Consider the following 17,153-nt stretch of genomic DNA (forward strand, 5'->3'; position numbering starts at 1 on the left):
GATCTATGCCTTCATGTTTGTGTTTAGGAGAAAATGGCGACTGAGAAATAAATATAGTGTATACGGCGCTGCACTGATCCCGATTATAAATACATAAGTAATAGCGAGAATGCTAGCTCCCGTTAGTATGTCCTTTAGTTCTTGGAAAGTCCTAGGCCTCGGATGCGGACTACCCTTGTTATAAACTTTATGTCACGGTCGCCACGGGCTCATGTGATAGGATTGATTCTATTGGCTGCATTGTGGTTAGAGTGTGGTCTGTGCACCTGCCTCACTTGCTCAGCACCACCACCTATTTCTCCGCGCCCTACGCGGACCCTGCGATAGATTCCTTTCTCTTCCTTAGCTTTGAATCCACATTCGTTACTGCCTTCAACCTTTGACTTCCCTACCTTCGTAAGGCGGGCCGTCACACTTTATATCCTGTACGTATCTGGCCGTATATCTCGTACTGGGAGTAAATACGCGGCTCGCTACTCTCGATTCCGAACCTCTAGCTAGTGTACTTAGTCGAGATATGTCTCCTTAAATCCGACCCGTATAATATAATAGTTCCTTGAGTAAGAACGGAGTTCCAATGTACCCCATGAACTCTCGTCGAGGGCCTGGAGCCTAATTATTATTTCTAGTCTATTTGTAGAGAGAAAATCGGCGAGCTCCACGAGGAACGTGCTACCCAACATAGTTCCTCGTCTGCTATCACCACCACGCCACCGACACACCTCCTTGTTACCTCGCCCTGACAGACATCTGTCTCTCTGTACATAGACAACAATAACGTGCGTAGTCCGCAAGACAAGGTCCTCGCTATCCGACGCCTTTGTCCATCTTCACCTACCCGACCGCCGCATGTTCGGCATCTAGTCTAGTGCCCCATATTCCTCACCACCCTCCTACCCAGCCACAACCCCAGCCAGTCAATTGCAAGCCAGTTGCCCGGGCCAATCAGTCAACCTGCGCGCAAGTAGGTACCTAGGTGCCTCAGGGGCTCGCGGTCGCAACACAAGTTGCGCCTTGCTCCTATTAGTTTCGGCTCCATCTGAGCGAGCCACATATCATTCAAGTGCAAAACTAAGCAGAAACCAGGCAGCTCTTTTCCTGTTGCGTCTAAGCCTGATCCTGCAGATCATCCCCGCCCAGCTGCCCTTCGCGAAAATATGCACTTGAAGCGACCTACACTCTCGCTCTCGGACCGCGGATACTTGCGGAACCCTCATAGAATAGAAGCTTTATTATATCCTCTTAGCCCTCCCTATTCCATACCATAGCCGTAACCATGCCTTCTCTGCTCCTATGCATTGTACCTAGTAAGAATGTCTATCACGTCTACCCGACGGTGCAGACGAGCGAGGGAGAGCGGTGATATGCCGTCCTTGTCTGTGTAAGTCTGTTCAGCACCATGATCCAAAAGCATCTTCACGACTTCGGAGTGGCCATCTGCCGCGGCCCAGAACAATGGGGTCCGACCAGATACGCTCCGTACATTAACGGCAATGGCATGAGTCGCCAGGAGAACTTGGACCACTACTTCGTGCCCGCGTGAAGATGCGATCCACAAAGGCGTTATGCCGTGGATATTCTGCTTGTCTGGAGGTGTACCATTGCCCACAAGCTGACGAACATCTGCAGAGTCTCCCGTTTTGGCGGCATTGTAGAGGCGTGTGATCTTGAACCAGCTCTCTTTATCACTTCCAATGCTAGAGTGCTGGTCGAGGAAACGAAGGACCTGTTCCTGACCACTGGTGGCGACCGCCTCGATCACCCCAGCAGTGACTTTTATACCAGTAGTCCGATGGAGCAGTTCCATCACCTCATAGCCCGTAGATTCGTTCCTAGCTGCTGCCTTGACCACCTCTTCAGTGATCTTGACTTCGGCGCCGCGCTGATCGAGAAGCAGTGCCATCACCTCCTTACCGCTCTCCCGGTTTCTAGCTACTGCCTCGACAAAACAATCCCTGCGTCGCGGATGCTGTGCTTCGGCGAACTTTGGCAGGACTCTCCCAAGTGGAGGCTACTCCGCGCGCCCTGTGTCAGATGGCGGCAGGTGGAGATTGAACAGTGATCGGTTCTCGTGGACGACTGCCAAACGCCGGTTTGAGAAGTTGAAGTTGGTAATTCTAGCTCAGCGCGAAGAAGCGAGCTCAGAGAACCCATATCCAATCATCTCGATCCACGAGGCCATAGAGTAACGTGAGTCACGGCCAACAAGGCTTACGTTGATTCAAAGGCTTACAAACTAGGCATGCCTTACAGTAGGCAAGTCTTGCTATAGGGCTTGTAGTAGACTACGTACCCCCGCTAAGGTAGTTTCCTTTTCCTTTCCTTAGCTAAATCCGCACGTTCGGCCTACAAGTCAAATCTATCGCCTACCAGCCTGAACATGCTTAAGAGCCGTGCCTACGGAGTCCTATCATTGGTTTATAGGGAGCCGTCATTTTTGGGGTTCTGGGATGGGAGCACTGGGACAGGGGCGGGGAGGGAAGAGATAACAAGGCGGTGGTGAGTCCCGTCACCATACAGCCCTGGCCTGCCGCAGGCGCCCCAGGAGGCCGCTGGAGGCAATAAAGAGAGAAAGAGCCGTTCAGCTGGCCCCTTCCTGACTGGTCAGGTTGCTTATTTTATATTTTGAGTATTCACTTTGACTGATTACCAGTGTAATAGGAGCTTGCCCTTTGTTCATCCCCACAGCAGTGCTCTGCGTTGATATGTCCCTCACCGTTTTTATAGCGGTTAATTCTGCCAATATGTCCGTGCGTCTTTCTCCACTTTAGCTTTGCTCAGGAGAGGCAGGTTTCGGCGCCTTGCTCCTACTAGTTTCGGCTCCATCTGAGCGAGCCACATATCATTCAAACGCAAAACGCCCGATTCAGCTCGCTCGAGCGTTGTGTCGTTGGTTGCCCTGTAGCGCTTAAAAGGGGCATGGCTGCATCAAGACGCTGTCGCCATGGCTTCGCCTTATTATAGCAATGGAAATAGCAACCGCTTCACCCCATCGTCCCGCAGCAGCTACCGTCGACAGCCCTACCGCGGCGACTCAGACTCGACGTCGCTGCTCGATGACCTGCGCGCCCTGCTAGTCCAAGGCGCTCGCTCGCTCTGGCGCTTCTGGAACGATCGCGGCCGTCGCATGACCTTTGCTGCCATGGTGTCCGCGGGCCGTCGCCTGCGCCAGAACCTGGCCTTCCGCCGCCTCTTCAGCCTCCCGCACCTGCTCGTCCTCGCTTGGGTTGTTCTGCTTCTCTGGGGCGAGAGGTGGGTGTTTCATTCGGCGGTCGAGAAGTGCCACTGGGGCAACTGGGAGAGCTGGGTAAGACATATACACGCGCACACACACACACTACCACAAGCGCACGAGACTAACAGACTCCTCCCTCCCCCCCTTGCAGCCTGCCGGCGCAGAACCACATCGCGTCGTACTCGTCGCCGACCCGCAGCTCATCGACCCTCACTCGTATCCCGGGCGCCCGTGGCCGGTCAACCCATTGATCTACCGCATCACCGACAACTATCTGCGGCGGTCCTACAACCAGCTGCAATGGCAGCTCGTGCCTGACAGCGTGTTCTTCCTCGGCGACTTGTTTGACGGGGGCCGCGAGTGGAAGACGTTGCACGGCGACTTTAGGGACCCCGAATGGGGACCCCATCCGGACCACGAGAAAAAGTACCTCAAGAAGTGGAACAGGAAGTACGGCGAAAACTTCTGGCTGAGGGAATACCGGCGGTTCGGCGACATCTTTTTCGACCCGTGGATAGCGGCCGGAGCAGCACCCGACGCGGCGCAGAAGCGGCGGAAGCTTGTTGCTAGCTTGCCGGGGAACCACGACCTGGGCTTCGGGTCCGAGATCAAGATGGGCGTGAGGAACCGATTCGAGACGTACTTTGGCGAGGGCAACCGCGTCGACGTGGTGGGGAACCACACATTTGTGTCGGTCGACACGGTCTCGATGAGCGCCGCCGCCTCGAAAGATACGGGCCGCCACGACCTGAAGCCCATATACAGGCCGACGGAGCATTTCCTCAACGACGTAAAACGGACCAAGCAAAAGGCCGTGGAGAAGGAGCTGCGCTTCCTTCGCGGAGAGGTCCCCGAGGTGCAGTTTCACCATAAAATCGAGGAACTGGAAAAGGCCGACTTCGGTGACCAGCCCACCCTCGGCGAAGGCGCGCCCGACCTGCCCACCATACTCCTCACTCATGTCCCGCTCTGGCGCCCCGAGGGGACCCCTTGCGGGCCGCTGCGAGAGCACTGGCCCCCCACGAAGCCTCCCAAGGGGCAGACAGAGCCGGTTGTGCCCGATAGCCGCAACGCCATCTCGATTTCAAGGGGCTATCAATATCAAAATGTGCTGGGCGAGAAAGACTCGGTTAGCCTCGTTGGCAAGGTCGGGAACGTTGTACATGCCTTCTCCGGCGACGACCACGATCACTGCTACGTTGTCCACGGTGCGAACCAGGGCGGCGTGCCCGAAATCACTGTCAAGAGCATCAGCATGGCCATGGGTGTGTCGACGCCCGGCTTCCTCATGTTGAGCCTGTACAACCCCATCGATGCCGACGGCAAGCCCTTGACGGGAGCGGGCAAGCCGACCCTGCAAACCCACCTCTGTTTGCTTCCCCGCCAGCCGTCAACGTACGTGCGGTATACCACTTTCGCCTTCGTGTGCATTGCTCTCCTTACGATACGCGCCTTTTTGGTGCCGGTGCTCAAGCTTTCCCGCTTCGCTCTAGACCCAGAACCAACCAGAAACTCGAGCATCTTGCCCGTCTTCAAGGCCAAGGTGGAGGACTACGACGAGTACGCCCTGCCGTCAGCGGGCTTCTCGGCCTCGCACTTTCTCTACGGCTCCGGCACGCGCGACCGGAGCGGCTCCGTGACGACGGGCGGCTCGAGGCCGGGCAACACGATGACGCAGAATCGCAACGTGGCGAGCCCCAAGTCGAGCAAAAAGAGCCACCACTCGCACAGCAAGGGCGCCAGCGGCAGCAAATGGGGCTGGAGCGGCCAGTCAAGAGGGCCGCCCCGGATCGAGATTCGCAGCGAGAACGAGGACATCTACGACGGCGGCAAGTGGAAGGCGGCCATCGCGAGGCCCAGGTCGACGGTCAACGTCGTCGCAACCGAGCTGTGGACGAGCGTCTTCAGGGTTGTGTGGATGGCCGTCTTGTTCTTTGGCTGGCTCACCTGGAAGGGATGAGCTCTGGAGTCTGGTCGATGGCTGGACTTGTTTCTATTTCTCTTCATCTCTCTCTCTCTCTCTCTCTCTCTCTCTCTCTCACTCACTCACTCTCTCACGCATATATACAGTCCTTTGCATCATGGCTGGGCTAAAACGCGACAAAATATCTAATCAGACCTGTACTATTTATTATCTACATTTCACACACGCAAGGTAGGTAGGTCGGGTAGCTATATTATATATATATACGGACAAGGGCAGGTTGGGGCACTCTCACACAATGTATAGTATGGGGCGGTGGAAAGTTCATGACTAAGTATAGATCGAACAAGCGATGCTTGTTTGCTTGCATTCTTGTTAAGGACAAAAAAAAGGCGACAAATATTAATATTTATCATGATCTATTATCTATTGTTTTTAGGGGGGTTTTGATTGCATATATTCGTATGTACAAAGTGCTTTCTAGGCTACATAACGCAATGCATACCTACTTTATGATTCTGGGATAAGACTGTTTGCCGTCGTTTACAATTGGCTGCTTTTTCTATCTGCCAACCTCCTTTTACTCGTTCCTTGCTGCAACTAGGATGTTTGTTGGGCTGCGATTTGCATTCGGCTTAGACTATCTGGTGATTGGATTCCCGGGGGGGAAGGGGCGGCGTCGACGCGCGGGATAGATGGATCCTTACCCCCGGCGCGGGTATGGGCCCGGGCGCGGGCGCGTTAAAGTGGTTGCGTGACGCTAGACCGCGACTGCCATCAATCAATCAGTCCCTGTGCTTCCCCGACTGTCGCGTTGGGGCTGAAACGAGGCGCTCCACAGGGGGAGATCAGCTGCAGCCTGCGCCTTGCTCTGCAGCATCTTCTGTGCGGTGAGGGTGCGGAACTCCGCCTCTTGTTCTGCTCACCTATTCTACAACTTGGTTTACCTAGGTAATGAATGCCCCACGGGCAAGAAAAAGTTGAAGGTAATTTTGGATTACCTTGGTGCGTAAGTCCAGATGCGATTTTGGCACCATAGAGTGTCCAATGTTCAATTTCCATGCTGGGCGTTTGCCCTGCTCCCCCTTTCCGTTTCCGGATCTCATATGGTCAGGTTCAACAAAGTCCCGCTTCACCGCAGCAAGACTGGCAGGCACAGGGAGCTCCATGCCTTGCTCCTGCTGCAAATTGGGGGCGGCTTGGGCGCTGTCCGTCCACTAAGACAAGGCCAAAGGCTCAGCAACCCTTGCTCTAGGCTGCAGGTGGAGGTGGACCTGCCCGAGCTAATGAGAGCGTGACGCCAAAAACCGCGTCTTTTCCACGCATAGAAGTGCGTGCAGGAGAGAGGAACGCGCTTTCGCTTCGCTCCCCCCCTCCCTGCAAAAAAAAAAAAGTAGCACTCAGCCGGGGCTTCTTTTAGGTGAGTTGCCCGGGGTAATTCGTGAATATCGAAAAGGCCGTACCCGCCTCACCTCAACCTACTTAATCCACCCCCCCTCCCCTCCCGCGCTACCTGCCTCCTTGAAGTGTGTGCCATTTGCCCGGGTTTGGCTTGACGAACCACTACAGCTCTCCAGCCCCTGGCCTATATAATAATCGTTTGTTTGCTCGTTTTTGTGGGTGCATTTTGTGGTCGATTTCGATTTCGGGCATCTCAGCATTGTCTCGTGATTTCCTCACATTCTTCTCCCTCGTTCGGTATCAAACGCCTTGTCTTGTCTGTGGCGGGTGCATTCTGTGAGACGGGGAAACCGATTGCCGGCTTCGTTCCCCCGCGCCTCTTCTACCCGAGACGTGTGGTTGTGGTCGCTCCTCCGACGGTAGCGCTTCTCCGCAACCACGACCATAACCATTGTCTCACGACCTTGTTCTTGCCTTCACGGCACGCCATGTCTACTCTCAAGCGCAAGGCCGCCACCCAGGCTGCAGGCGCCGACGCCAAGAAGCCCAAGCAGAATAGCAGCATCATGTCCTTCTTCGGCCCCCCAAAGGTGACGCCCTCGGCAGCGAGCAGCAGTAGCAGCACCGCTGCCACGACCACGGGTGCCAATGCCGGGCCTGAACCCGCTGCTCCCAAGTTTGACAAGGTCAAGTGGGTCGCCAGCTTGACCCCCGAGCAGCGGGAGCTTCTCCAGCTCGAAATCACCACCCTCCACCACAGCTGGCTCGCCCTTCTCAAGGACGAGATCACCACCAAGGAGTTCCTCGACCTCAAGAGGTTCCTAAACCGCGAGACCGCTGCCGGCAAGAAGTGGTTCCCCCCAAAGGAGGACGTCTACAGCTGGTAGGTGACCCGATCCGCCTCTTCGCCGCCGCCAGAGCCGGACTGACAGATGTAGGTCGCGGCACACGCCCTTCAACAATGTCAAGGTGGTGATTGTCGGCCAGGACCCATACCACAACCACAACCAGGCGCACGGGCTGGCCTTCTCGGTGCGGCCGCCGACGCCCGCGCCGCCCTCGCTCAAGAACATGTACACGTGCCTCAAGAACGACTACCCGTCGTTCACGCCGCCGCCCAACAAGGGTGGACTGCTGACGCCGTGGGCCGAGCGTGGCGTGCTGATGCTCAACACGTGCCTGACGGTGCGCGTCCATGAGGCCAACAGCCACTCCAACCGCGGCTGGGAGCGCTTCACGCAGCGCGTCATCGACCTGGTCGCCACCAAGCGCACCCGCGGCGTCGTCTTCATGGCCTGGGGCACGCCCGCCGCCAAGCGCGTCCAGAAGGTCGACGCCAAGCGCCACCTCGTCCTCAAGGCCGTCCACCCCAGCCCCCTCAGCGCCTCGCGCGGCTACTTCACCTGCCGCCACTTCCGCCTGGCCAACGACTGGCTCGCCACCCGCTACGGCGACGACACGGGGCCCGTCGACTGGGCGCTGACCGAAGGCGCGAGCATCTTTGCCAAGGAGGGCGAGGACGACGAGGCCGCCGAACACAGCGACGCCGTTTCCGACAGCAGCGTGGCCAAGAAGGTCCTCGAGGACGCTGCCGCGGCCGCCGTCGACAAGAAGCCTAATACGAGCGGCAAGACCAACAAGAAGGCCGCTTCCGTCGCCAAGTCAACGGCGGCGGAGGACGACGAGAATGTCGCCCCCGAAGAAGACGACGTCGAGGCTTGATATGGCCAGGAAACCGTGTCTGCCGACTGTGTTGTCGTATCAACAGTCGGAGTCTGTCTCGGCCACCAGCCTCGCAACAGGCGTGTGGATTTTTGTTACCTCTATGCCAAACTACTACAGGCGACCCTAACAAGGCGGACGCGCGGGCTACAGTGGCATGGTGTAGCTCTGTCTCCTACTTTAGGGAGCGCGGCAGCTTTACCTATGCTTGATATTCCCCGAGTGGCTGCTGAATCGCCGTGTGCGAGAAAGGGGGAGATAGGTGGTTGGGAGATCATACCATGTATGAGCTACCTCGAAAGTTACTCCCCAAACACACGCCACCCCTCTCAACGCCATCATCTCTCTTGAGGAGATATACACATGGATCACGTATGGTGCTGGTGGGCTGGAGTTATTATCATGTCTTGCGTCATTTGGAAGACGGAAGAAGGATGAGTTAAGGGACAGAGATGGGGGCGTATGTGTGTGTGTGTGTGATCACCCGGCGCAACATGGCGAATGTTTCACTTTTTTTCTTTCTTCTGTTTTTGTTTTCCCCCTTTCTGTGAAACTTATACATACATGAAGTCCACGTCTCATACCCCATCCTCTCCTCTCCTTTCTACACGAGAACAGGAGAGGGGACGTGGGCTTGGACGATTAGGTAACTACCTAGCTGCTGGATGATAGACGCTTGGATGCGTGAGCTGGGTCGGGTCTTGCTTGGAGAGAGGGGGTAGAACTAGCTGCGAATGCCCCATACCGAGGGGCTGTTCCTTACCACAACCCACCTTACCTACCTGGATAAATATAAATCAACCAACTTAATCGTGTTCATTTGTGGTGTGTTCGTTTTTGGTGTGTGCGTGGTGATATGGGTATATATCATTTCACTTTGGTGAGAGATCTAACTGTGGAAGTGGAAGTCGCTCTTCAAGTAGGTAATTAGACGAAAGAAAACACATCAACCAATTGTGTCGTTAACACAAGCTGCTATATTTTATTTCATCTGCTCAAGGAGGTTCTGTTTCAAGGAGGGAGTTCTACAGTTAGATTTATCACAAAAGTGTACACAAGCGTTTACCGCGGTACAGTAGTAGGCTGGTATGGAAGATACCTCCTTTTAATTTGAGATGATTTTGAGTTTTGATATCATCGCTGCTCCTTATCAAGTAAACAAGTCTTGATCTCACAGAAAACCTTCAAAGATCCTACTTGAACTCGCGAGATACCAAAAAAGGGGGGTAGCATATACTTACTTGTTCTACGGCATTATAATCTATTGCGCAAGCAATAGCTCATGGTCAAGTCGGTGGAAAGGAAAGCTCCTCTTCAACGTCGAGGCTGTGTAATGCTAGTTACCATCATTGTCAGCCGTGCAGTACGATGCTCTCCAAGATTAGTTACGCGGCGCCTTTTCATCTGTGTATGTACATGTACACGTAGAGCAGGAGGTATAACCCAACGGGTCCCTGGCGGTGGCTGTCATGTCTCACGGGGTTGAAGCTCCGGTGGACTGTGGTGGCGGGCGTTAGTTATCCGTAGCTCTGGCGCCGACGAGCTATTTACCGTGTCAAGTGTGGGACGGCCGATCGCGCGTTGGTCATTAGGAGTCCACAGGAGAAACGCCAACTGAAGAGCGCACCTCCCTTTTTTTTTGGTTGCTCCCTCCCCATGTCCTTTCGTCGTCTGCTTTGCCCGACGAGGACGGATTTCAGGGGAGCACACGCCACCTCAGTCAGAAACGTGAACTCGGGTCATGCCATGCACAGAGTCGACCGCGAACCAAGCACCGAGTTACGAGAAAAGGGTCATCCTTGGGTTGCCGTGACATGCTCCTCTTAAGGTGTTTTTGGGGAGTATCGGGACTTTTCCACAATACGTACTTCGCCTTCCTTCGTTTCATGAATTGAGATACTGGCGAGCGTGGTGGTAAGACTTAGACTTTGGTGGGCCGCAACCGTGACATCATCAAGAAAGCTCCTGTAAGTCAAGTCGTACGAGTGCTCCAAGAATAAATGACGATGCCAGTGAGAAAATGGGGATGGGGAAAAAGGGTTCGGTCTCGAGAGAAAGCCCGCTCCTGTTATGTGGTGCAACGAGGAACTATTGACAAGATAACCTTAAACCATTAGACACATCACAATAGCAAGCATGAATCTGACGGAATAAACAGGCAAATAAATGAATGAATAATATGATTTGGGCAACCGGACATCAAAGTATGAAGTAAAAGCAGTCTTAATAAATACCTACCCCAAGTATAAGTGCGTTTACGACTTTTGACAGGGAAGTATATTCCGTGTTTGTGAAGTCTAAACCCAAAAGCCGCTTCCGAGACGGGAAAGAGACCCAGTTGACGGCGAGCGCTGATTGGCGGGCGAATGGCGATCAAGGGTCTTCGCGACAAGCCCCGCCCGCCCGCCCGTCATGCCCGCATTTGGCGGGCTCAATCATTCGCAGCATCTATCGGCAAGCTGCGCGATCCAGAGCGCGGCGTGCCTAGCCGCATCGGACGGGGGCATATCTAGGCGGAGAAATGCGCACTTGCGGAGAAGTTACCATCTCGGCGGGTTCTCAAAAGGCCAATTGACGCTGACGAGATAAATGCCGGTTGGGTCCTTGGTGAGCTCGAGGGCGCGCTAATTTCTGTGTGGTGTTTAACAGCAGCCTCTTATGATTCGCATGCTCGACAGGTCTTCCGGCTGCTCAGTGCTTTCGAAACACGGACGGCCGTCGAGGACTGGACTCACAGAACCAGCCCAACGCAACGCAGGTCCAGCAGAAGTTTGCTCGCCTGGCAGCCGGCAGAAGAAACCTCGACTACATGCAAGGTCCAGGGGTGGCCCAGCATCAATGCGGCCACGCTCTGGATGGTACCGCGACGCGGCGTCGAATGGGATTCGAGGGGCTCGGGCGGAAGGCGAAATCGGGACGGGCACGAAGTAACAGCTCTTGGAATTTGGATGCACCTTTCCTGCCCCAGACAAGGTACCGACCGTCACGTCAGCCAATTCGAGGCGGATGTCGGTAGCCGTTATCTCCACGCAATGCGTTCCGTTCGTTCTGGGCTGGCCGGCTGCGCGAGAACAACCAGTCGTCATGTTTGGCCATGACTGAGGTGGGCAATGCCGAATGACAGCGCAGCGTGCAGCAAGGCACCAAGAAAGTCGGAGGCTCTTTTCTTGGGGCAAGGCTCCACTCGATCCGATCCGCGTGTGGTTCAGCAAGGAACGACATGCCAACTCAGACGCAGACTAGAACGGACGGGCGAGTCCGTGACCAATGGCCGTGCTGGCATGGTCATGATCGGCTTCGCTGGCTGTTGGGCTGACCAGGTTGTCGCGGATTTTTTTCCTTGCTAGATCGATGAGTTGGCACCGACAGGCATGCATGGAGGGAGCGCATTGGGCCGTCATATCGAGGAGTGACGAGAGGGGTTCCAATGGACCTAAGGTACGCTGCAAGGACGAGTTCTAGCTTGACCCCGCTTGAGAGCTCGCCAGGCACGCCAGCTTGCAACTAAGCTGTTCCGGCTGAAGCTGCCTCACCTTACGTATGCCCTCCTACTTACAGCATCCTTCCCTCCAAACCCGCAGTGCGAGTCAGGAGGGATGGAAAGAATGCATGCCCGACAGGGGTTGCTGGTATCCGTGGGGGGCGGTCTGGCGTTGACTCGTCAATATCAGCTGCTCTGCGTTACTGTCAATCACTGTTGTGCTGAAGTAACGAGGTTAAAGTGCACCGGCCGGGCCCGCGAATATGACGGCACCTCAGCTTCCATCGCCATGGCCTGAGCGAAAAGCCGAATGCCGTCGTCTCTAGCTGCGTGCGAGCTGGGCGTCGTCAAATAAAGTGGCTACGGAGTATACCTGCGTAGGCATATAGGCCCAGTACCGTGCGGCAATCTGGCCATTAATGGAGAACGGGAGGCTGTGTCGTCGTGTCCCTAGGCTGCGGAGTACGGATACACCAAGGAAGACTTACAGACGAGAAAACCACAAGCTCTAATCGGATTGGGCAGAAAGTATCCGTACACCTGAGGTATTAGTCCACTGTGGGGAACTGGGGAGAAGACGAAACGTCGACGGGTCCTCTCTTGCCGTTCGCCAGAGTCTCACAGTCAGGCAGGAACGACTTTGCCCAGTGCCCAAGACGGGAACCTCCATCCAGGGTCCATTCCATGAACATGGATGGCACATCTCTAAGCCCCGGCCCATCCATCGGAAAACACTTGCCCGGCAGCAGAGTAGAGACACCGATTGGTAAGTATTATCTTTTTCGTCCCTAGATTCTCGTCGTTAGGCGTGTTCGTCGAGGCTTGGAAGGAAGTGAGTGAGTGAAGAGAGTGGGTTGGCCAGCCTTTCCAGGTGCCGCTCTCTTTTCTTCTTTTTCGTCGCCGGGACCATTTCGCGCCCATCTCATCAGCCTTCATTTAAAAACTTATAGCTCCCAAGCCGCCTTCTTACCCAATGCGCTGTTCCTGAGCGCTGCTGCCAGGGAAATCGCTAGCAAGCCTCTTCAAGACGCATGGACCATTCCCAAATTGGTCTGACAACCCCCCTGGTCCTAAAGTCGCCTTATGCGGCCGGTCCCTGCAAAAAGATACATGTGCCTTGAATCAGAGCTGCTCCAGCCATTAGAGCAATTTCCTGCGCTACTCAACCAGACCGCGATCGTGAGCCCCTGAAGAGCTTCTCGACGCCCAGAGGCATCACCAACTTTTTCCCACCCTTCTTTTCTCATCCCATTCACTCCCAGCAGCCGATTTGTTCGTTATTTGATACCCTTGATTGTCTTTCGTCCGCCCAGTCACCTTGTACTGGGACTTGATTTCTATCCTACTCTCGTTAGTGCTCCGTCTTCGCCGTCGAACGCCGATTTCTCGCAGCAGGCCGCGCCAAGAAATTCTTTTTTTTGTCCTCTCGTGGCCGCAGCTCGTCATCGCGTCCGCTGTTTCATTTTCCACTTAGCGATCTCGCCGCAGCCAATTTACTGCGACAATTTTTGGTCTTCTTTCGCGTTCTCGAATGTCTCGGCTCGCATTCCACACCTGATTCTCGCAAAATCCCCACCAAACGACGATGCCGAGTCTCTTCTCTCGCTTCAAGGGCAAAGACAGCTCCTCCAAGAAGTCCAAGAAAAACGGTCGCTTGGATCAGCTCGCCGACTTGCCACCAAAACCGCGATGGGAGGATGCCTGGACAAGGAAGACCGTAGAACCAGAAGAGATTGAGGAATTGGTCAAGCTTTGCACAGAAGAGCTCAAAGCTAGAGGTATGACATCAATCCCGCCGCCGCCGTGCCGATACAGTGCCTCTGCAATCGGCACCAGTGGCGTTTTGTGCGACATTGGTGGTAGTTAACTCCCGTCTTTGCAGCTCTCGATCTTCCATTCTTACTGCTTCCTTTCCGCCCGACGTCCGACCCCAGCGCCGTGCGTACATTTGTCCGACACTTTTTCGATGGCAAGGATGGCTACCAGCTTCTCCGCGGAGAGGCTCTTGCCCAAGAGCTACGGATGACCGAGCCAATGGTACGATAAATGACTGATCTCGCCCCGCGCACGCCGAACTTGGGAAGCTGACAATGTTGTAGGTCATTTCTGGAGCGATCAAATGGTGCTGGTCCAGGCTTCAGGGCGGTGTAGTCGGGTGGGATTCGTATGAACTCTTCAAAGTCGGAGAGCAAGGTATGACGAGAAATCCATCCTGCTGGGATACTATTGACATGTTGCCACTTGCAGACTCGAACATGGCCAGAGATTCGTTCAAGACGTTCATTCCATTGAGTGTCGACAACGAGTCGCGAAAGGAGATCATCTTCGCCTTTTTCGACCTCCTCGCGGCGATTGGGGCCCATGGCAAGACGAACGGCTTTGGCGGACGTAAGCTCTCGAGGATGGCCGCGTGGTGGGCCTTCGAGCAGAAAGATAACGGCAATGGCTTTGAGGGTGGGTACAAGGCATGGCTAAAGTAAGTGGTTGCCCCCTTATTTTCTTGCTTTGGACGTGCACGTTGGTTGCTAACTACCATATGACAGCGCTGCCGATGCCACAAGCCATTTGTTTTTCGCATACCTGCGGTCTCTGGCGCCTCAGCACCAGACTCGGGGAGGGATTTCACTCTTGCCCATGTCCCTCCAGAAGCTGCTCCAGGAAACTGAGTACCCGCCAGAACGACCTGCCCTCATGCAATCCTCAACCAACAGGGTATCCATGATTGTTGATACGGTGTCGCCTACGCCATTCGCTCTTCTTCGGCGAGCTAAAAACTTCCAGTACCATGACGAAGACAGGGCACTCCGAGAGTGGTCAGAGTATGAGGATCCATTGAAGGCTTTGACAGAAGAATGCCGCAGAGTCCTTAGGGCGGTCTCTGCCGCAAACCAGTCACAAGCTGTTTCCAGCTCAAAACACTCGACCAGCCTCCGCGATGCCTCTTGGTCTCGCTTTGAGGATATTGGCTTTACAAGCGCACTTGAAGAAGAGGACGAGGAGGACAATCCACAAGTTGCTTCAGCTCGGCGACAGGGCTTGCGAACCACAGCAGCGTCTGGAACTACAGACCTGGGGCGGCCAACCACGCCGTCATGGGCAGACTTCCTTTCTTCGGGGTTCGTGGACGACCGGACAACCAGTGCATCGAACCACTTACTGCCCCCAGACAAGGTTCTCCCGCCAATTGAGACCACGGTTCGGCAGCGCAGCTCCCAGTCGCACAAGCCGAGACTGGAGTCGGATAATTACCTCGAGCCCGGCGAGCTGGCAAGTATTGTGAGGTTCGATCTTGACGACGCCTTTTGGTGGGTTTGGATGAGCAGTCTGGCGCCCGAAGAGACACCGGAGAGAAAGGCGACTTTTGGTCGGTGTGCGGTGGTCGAGACGGTGATCCGAACCGGCCGTTTCCTAGTGATGGAGGAGATTGTCAAAGGCGCGGCTCCAGATCCCCAAGAGGGCGCATATATTGCAGAAAAGAAAGGCTTCTTTAGCTGGACTCGCCGGGGTAAGATCAGCAGGAGGAAGTCGACGGGCAAGAACGCCCTCGACAGGGGCGAGCACAACCTGAAGTCTAGTAGTACCATGGGTTATAGTAAGACCAGTATTGGACCGGATCAGCAGGCCAAGATCCAGGCTGCAGCTCTGCAGCTCCAGATGCTCGAGAAGCAAAAGAACCAGCAGCAGGTTCAGCAGCGACGGGGGAGGGACGACTCGGAGTTGATGTCGGAGAAGACTAACAGTGTCCTCACGCTTCAGTCGGCTGCCTTCCTAAGCGAAGCGTCTCCCGCTGTTAAGTGGGCTAACAAGTACGACAAAGATGCGATACGAGAGGCCTATTTGTCGAACGCCCAAGCTGGCCGCGGCGGCGTGGCCGCACCTGCGCATACAAATAGCAATGCCACCCCGACGACAAACGGCTACGATCGGCCGCCTGAGCTGCCGCCCAAATCGCCCTCTCCGCTCTCGCAGAGTTCCGCAGTTGTCGCGCCGGCGCCGCCTACGCCTATTCAACACATCGAGACTCCCGAGCCAGAGCCGCCGAAGCTAATTGAAAAAGCGTTAGAGGCACCTAAGGATGTGCATCCTATTGAGCGAGTATCCGACGCATCCCATACCACTCCGGTGCCTCCGCCAAAGGAGCCCGAAAGCATCGAGCTAGCACAGGAGACCATGATCTCTTCAGAGCCCGATCTCAGCCCCGATAGTAAGAAGCAAAGGAAGCTTCATAAAGATATGGGGAAGGGAGGTATTGCTGCTTCTGCTTCTGCTGGTGGGGGCGGTGCGTTTAGAAAACTGTTCGGCCGCAGTAAGAACAGGCAGTCCAAACTTCCGGAAAATGCCGCCCAGCAACTTCAGTCCGTGGCCGCCGCGGAAGTTGAGGCCCACCCCGTTCTCGCTCCTGCGGCTCAGCTGCAGACTGCAGAGAGACCGGCGGTGCCCGAGAAAACCGCTACACAGCAAGAAGCTCGGTTCGCGGCGCCGGTGGAGGACCCCTTCGTGCCGGAGCCTGTTCTCAGCGTCGAAGCAGCGCCTGCTCCCGAGCTTGAGATGGAACCGATCTACGAGCCGTCTGTGCACGAAGATGTTTCGCGCGTCAACACGGCCGATGCTGCTGCAGCCGAGGAAGCATTCTCTCAGTTCAACCAAGGCCCGCTCCTAGACCAGCCCGCCTTCGTTCCCGATGCCGATAGTGATGATGATGACGCGGTGCCGCCTCCTATCGCAAGACATGCGTCTAGATCTCCGATACAGCCGCCGCAGCCTGAAGAAGACCTAGCTGAGCAAGCGCCAGCGCCCCGCAAGGTCGATCCGCAGAATAGGTGGGCGCAGATTCGCAAAAATGCCGCGGAGCTAGCTGCTCAGCGTCAGCCTGGCCAAGCCGAAGAACGGGCGCCTGGAGGGCTCATCAAGACTGCCGATGGGGACGATGATACGAGCGGAGAAGAGAGTAAGTCGAGAACCGCGTATCCACCAATGGCTGTTTCGGCCGGGTTAACACATCACGTTCTAGCAATCGAATCCCGCGTCGCCCGCATCAAGGCCCGAGTCGCCGTCTTGACTGGTAATACGGAAGGATTCAACGGACCTGGCAGCCCGTCGCCCGTTGTCCGTCGCTAGTTGCGATGCAATTGCATCAGTGCGGGAAGGCCCCGCCGATGCTGGCGATCGACGAAGGAGTAAAAACCCAAGACTGAACACACAAAACCAAGACATTTACTTTTCGCTCTAGTTACCGGTTGAGTTTCTCTTCCCTTTTCCTGCCTGTTTTCTGATGTGGAAAATCCACCCCTTGCTTAATGGGTCACGCTTTCTCGGTCGACCTAGTAATATACCATTGCTCCCCTTATCTTCGACTAATTCTGTTCATGGGTTTTGCGAGGCTTTCGGGG

The 17,153-nt window shown here is 55.3% G+C and overlaps 4 protein-coding genes across 4 annotated transcripts; 3 read left to right on the plus strand and 1 right to left on the minus strand.

Annotated features, from left to right (window-relative positions):
• Positions 1-1,291: 1,291 nt before the first annotated feature.
• On the minus strand, positions 1,292-1,903 carry B0T26DRAFT_632974 (ankyrin repeat-containing protein; the record flags this gene model as incomplete). Its single annotated transcript, XM_060436494.1, has 1 exon — positions 1,292-1,903. The coding sequence occupies one exon, from the start codon at positions 1,901-1,903 to the stop codon at positions 1,292-1,294; it is 612 nt and encodes a 203-aa protein (XP_060303294.1).
• A 1,482-nt stretch (positions 1,904-3,385) lies between these two features.
• B0T26DRAFT_688382 (uncharacterized protein) lies at positions 3,386-5,289 on the plus strand. Its single transcript, XM_060440984.1, has one exon. It carries the CDS (start codon positions 3,849-3,851, stop codon positions 5,193-5,195), a length of 1,347 nt encoding a protein of 448 aa, XP_060303295.1. The 5' UTR covers positions 3,386-3,848; the 3' UTR covers positions 5,196-5,289.
• A 1,759-nt stretch (positions 5,290-7,048) lies between these two features.
• B0T26DRAFT_670720 (uracil-DNA glycosylase-like protein) lies at positions 7,049-8,282 on the plus strand (the record flags this gene model as incomplete). Its single annotated transcript, XM_060439213.1, has 2 exons — positions 7,049-7,443; positions 7,499-8,282. The coding sequence occupies 2 exons, from the start codon at positions 7,049-7,051 to the stop codon at positions 8,280-8,282; spliced, it is 1,179 nt and encodes a 392-aa protein (XP_060303296.1).
• Positions 8,283-13,348: 5,066 nt separating this feature from the next.
• Positions 13,349-16,881, plus strand: B0T26DRAFT_746330 (uncharacterized protein; the record flags this gene model as incomplete). The annotated part of the gene is made up of 6 exons (XM_060444681.1): positions 13,349-13,541; positions 13,646-13,800; positions 13,863-13,956; positions 14,011-14,239; positions 14,307-16,711; positions 16,775-16,881. 6 exons carry the CDS (start codon positions 13,349-13,351, stop codon positions 16,879-16,881), a joined length of 3,183 nt encoding a protein of 1,060 aa, XP_060303297.1.
• Between the last annotated feature and the right edge of the window lie 272 nt (positions 16,882-17,153).

The sequence above is a fragment of the Lasiosphaeria miniovina genome (assembly GCF_030549165.1).
Source record: "Lasiosphaeria miniovina strain SMH2392-1A chromosome Unknown B0T26scaffold_1, whole genome shotgun sequence".
In the NCBI taxonomy this organism is placed as follows: domain Eukaryota; kingdom Fungi; phylum Ascomycota; class Sordariomycetes; order Sordariales; family Lasiosphaeriaceae; genus Lasiosphaeria; species Lasiosphaeria miniovina.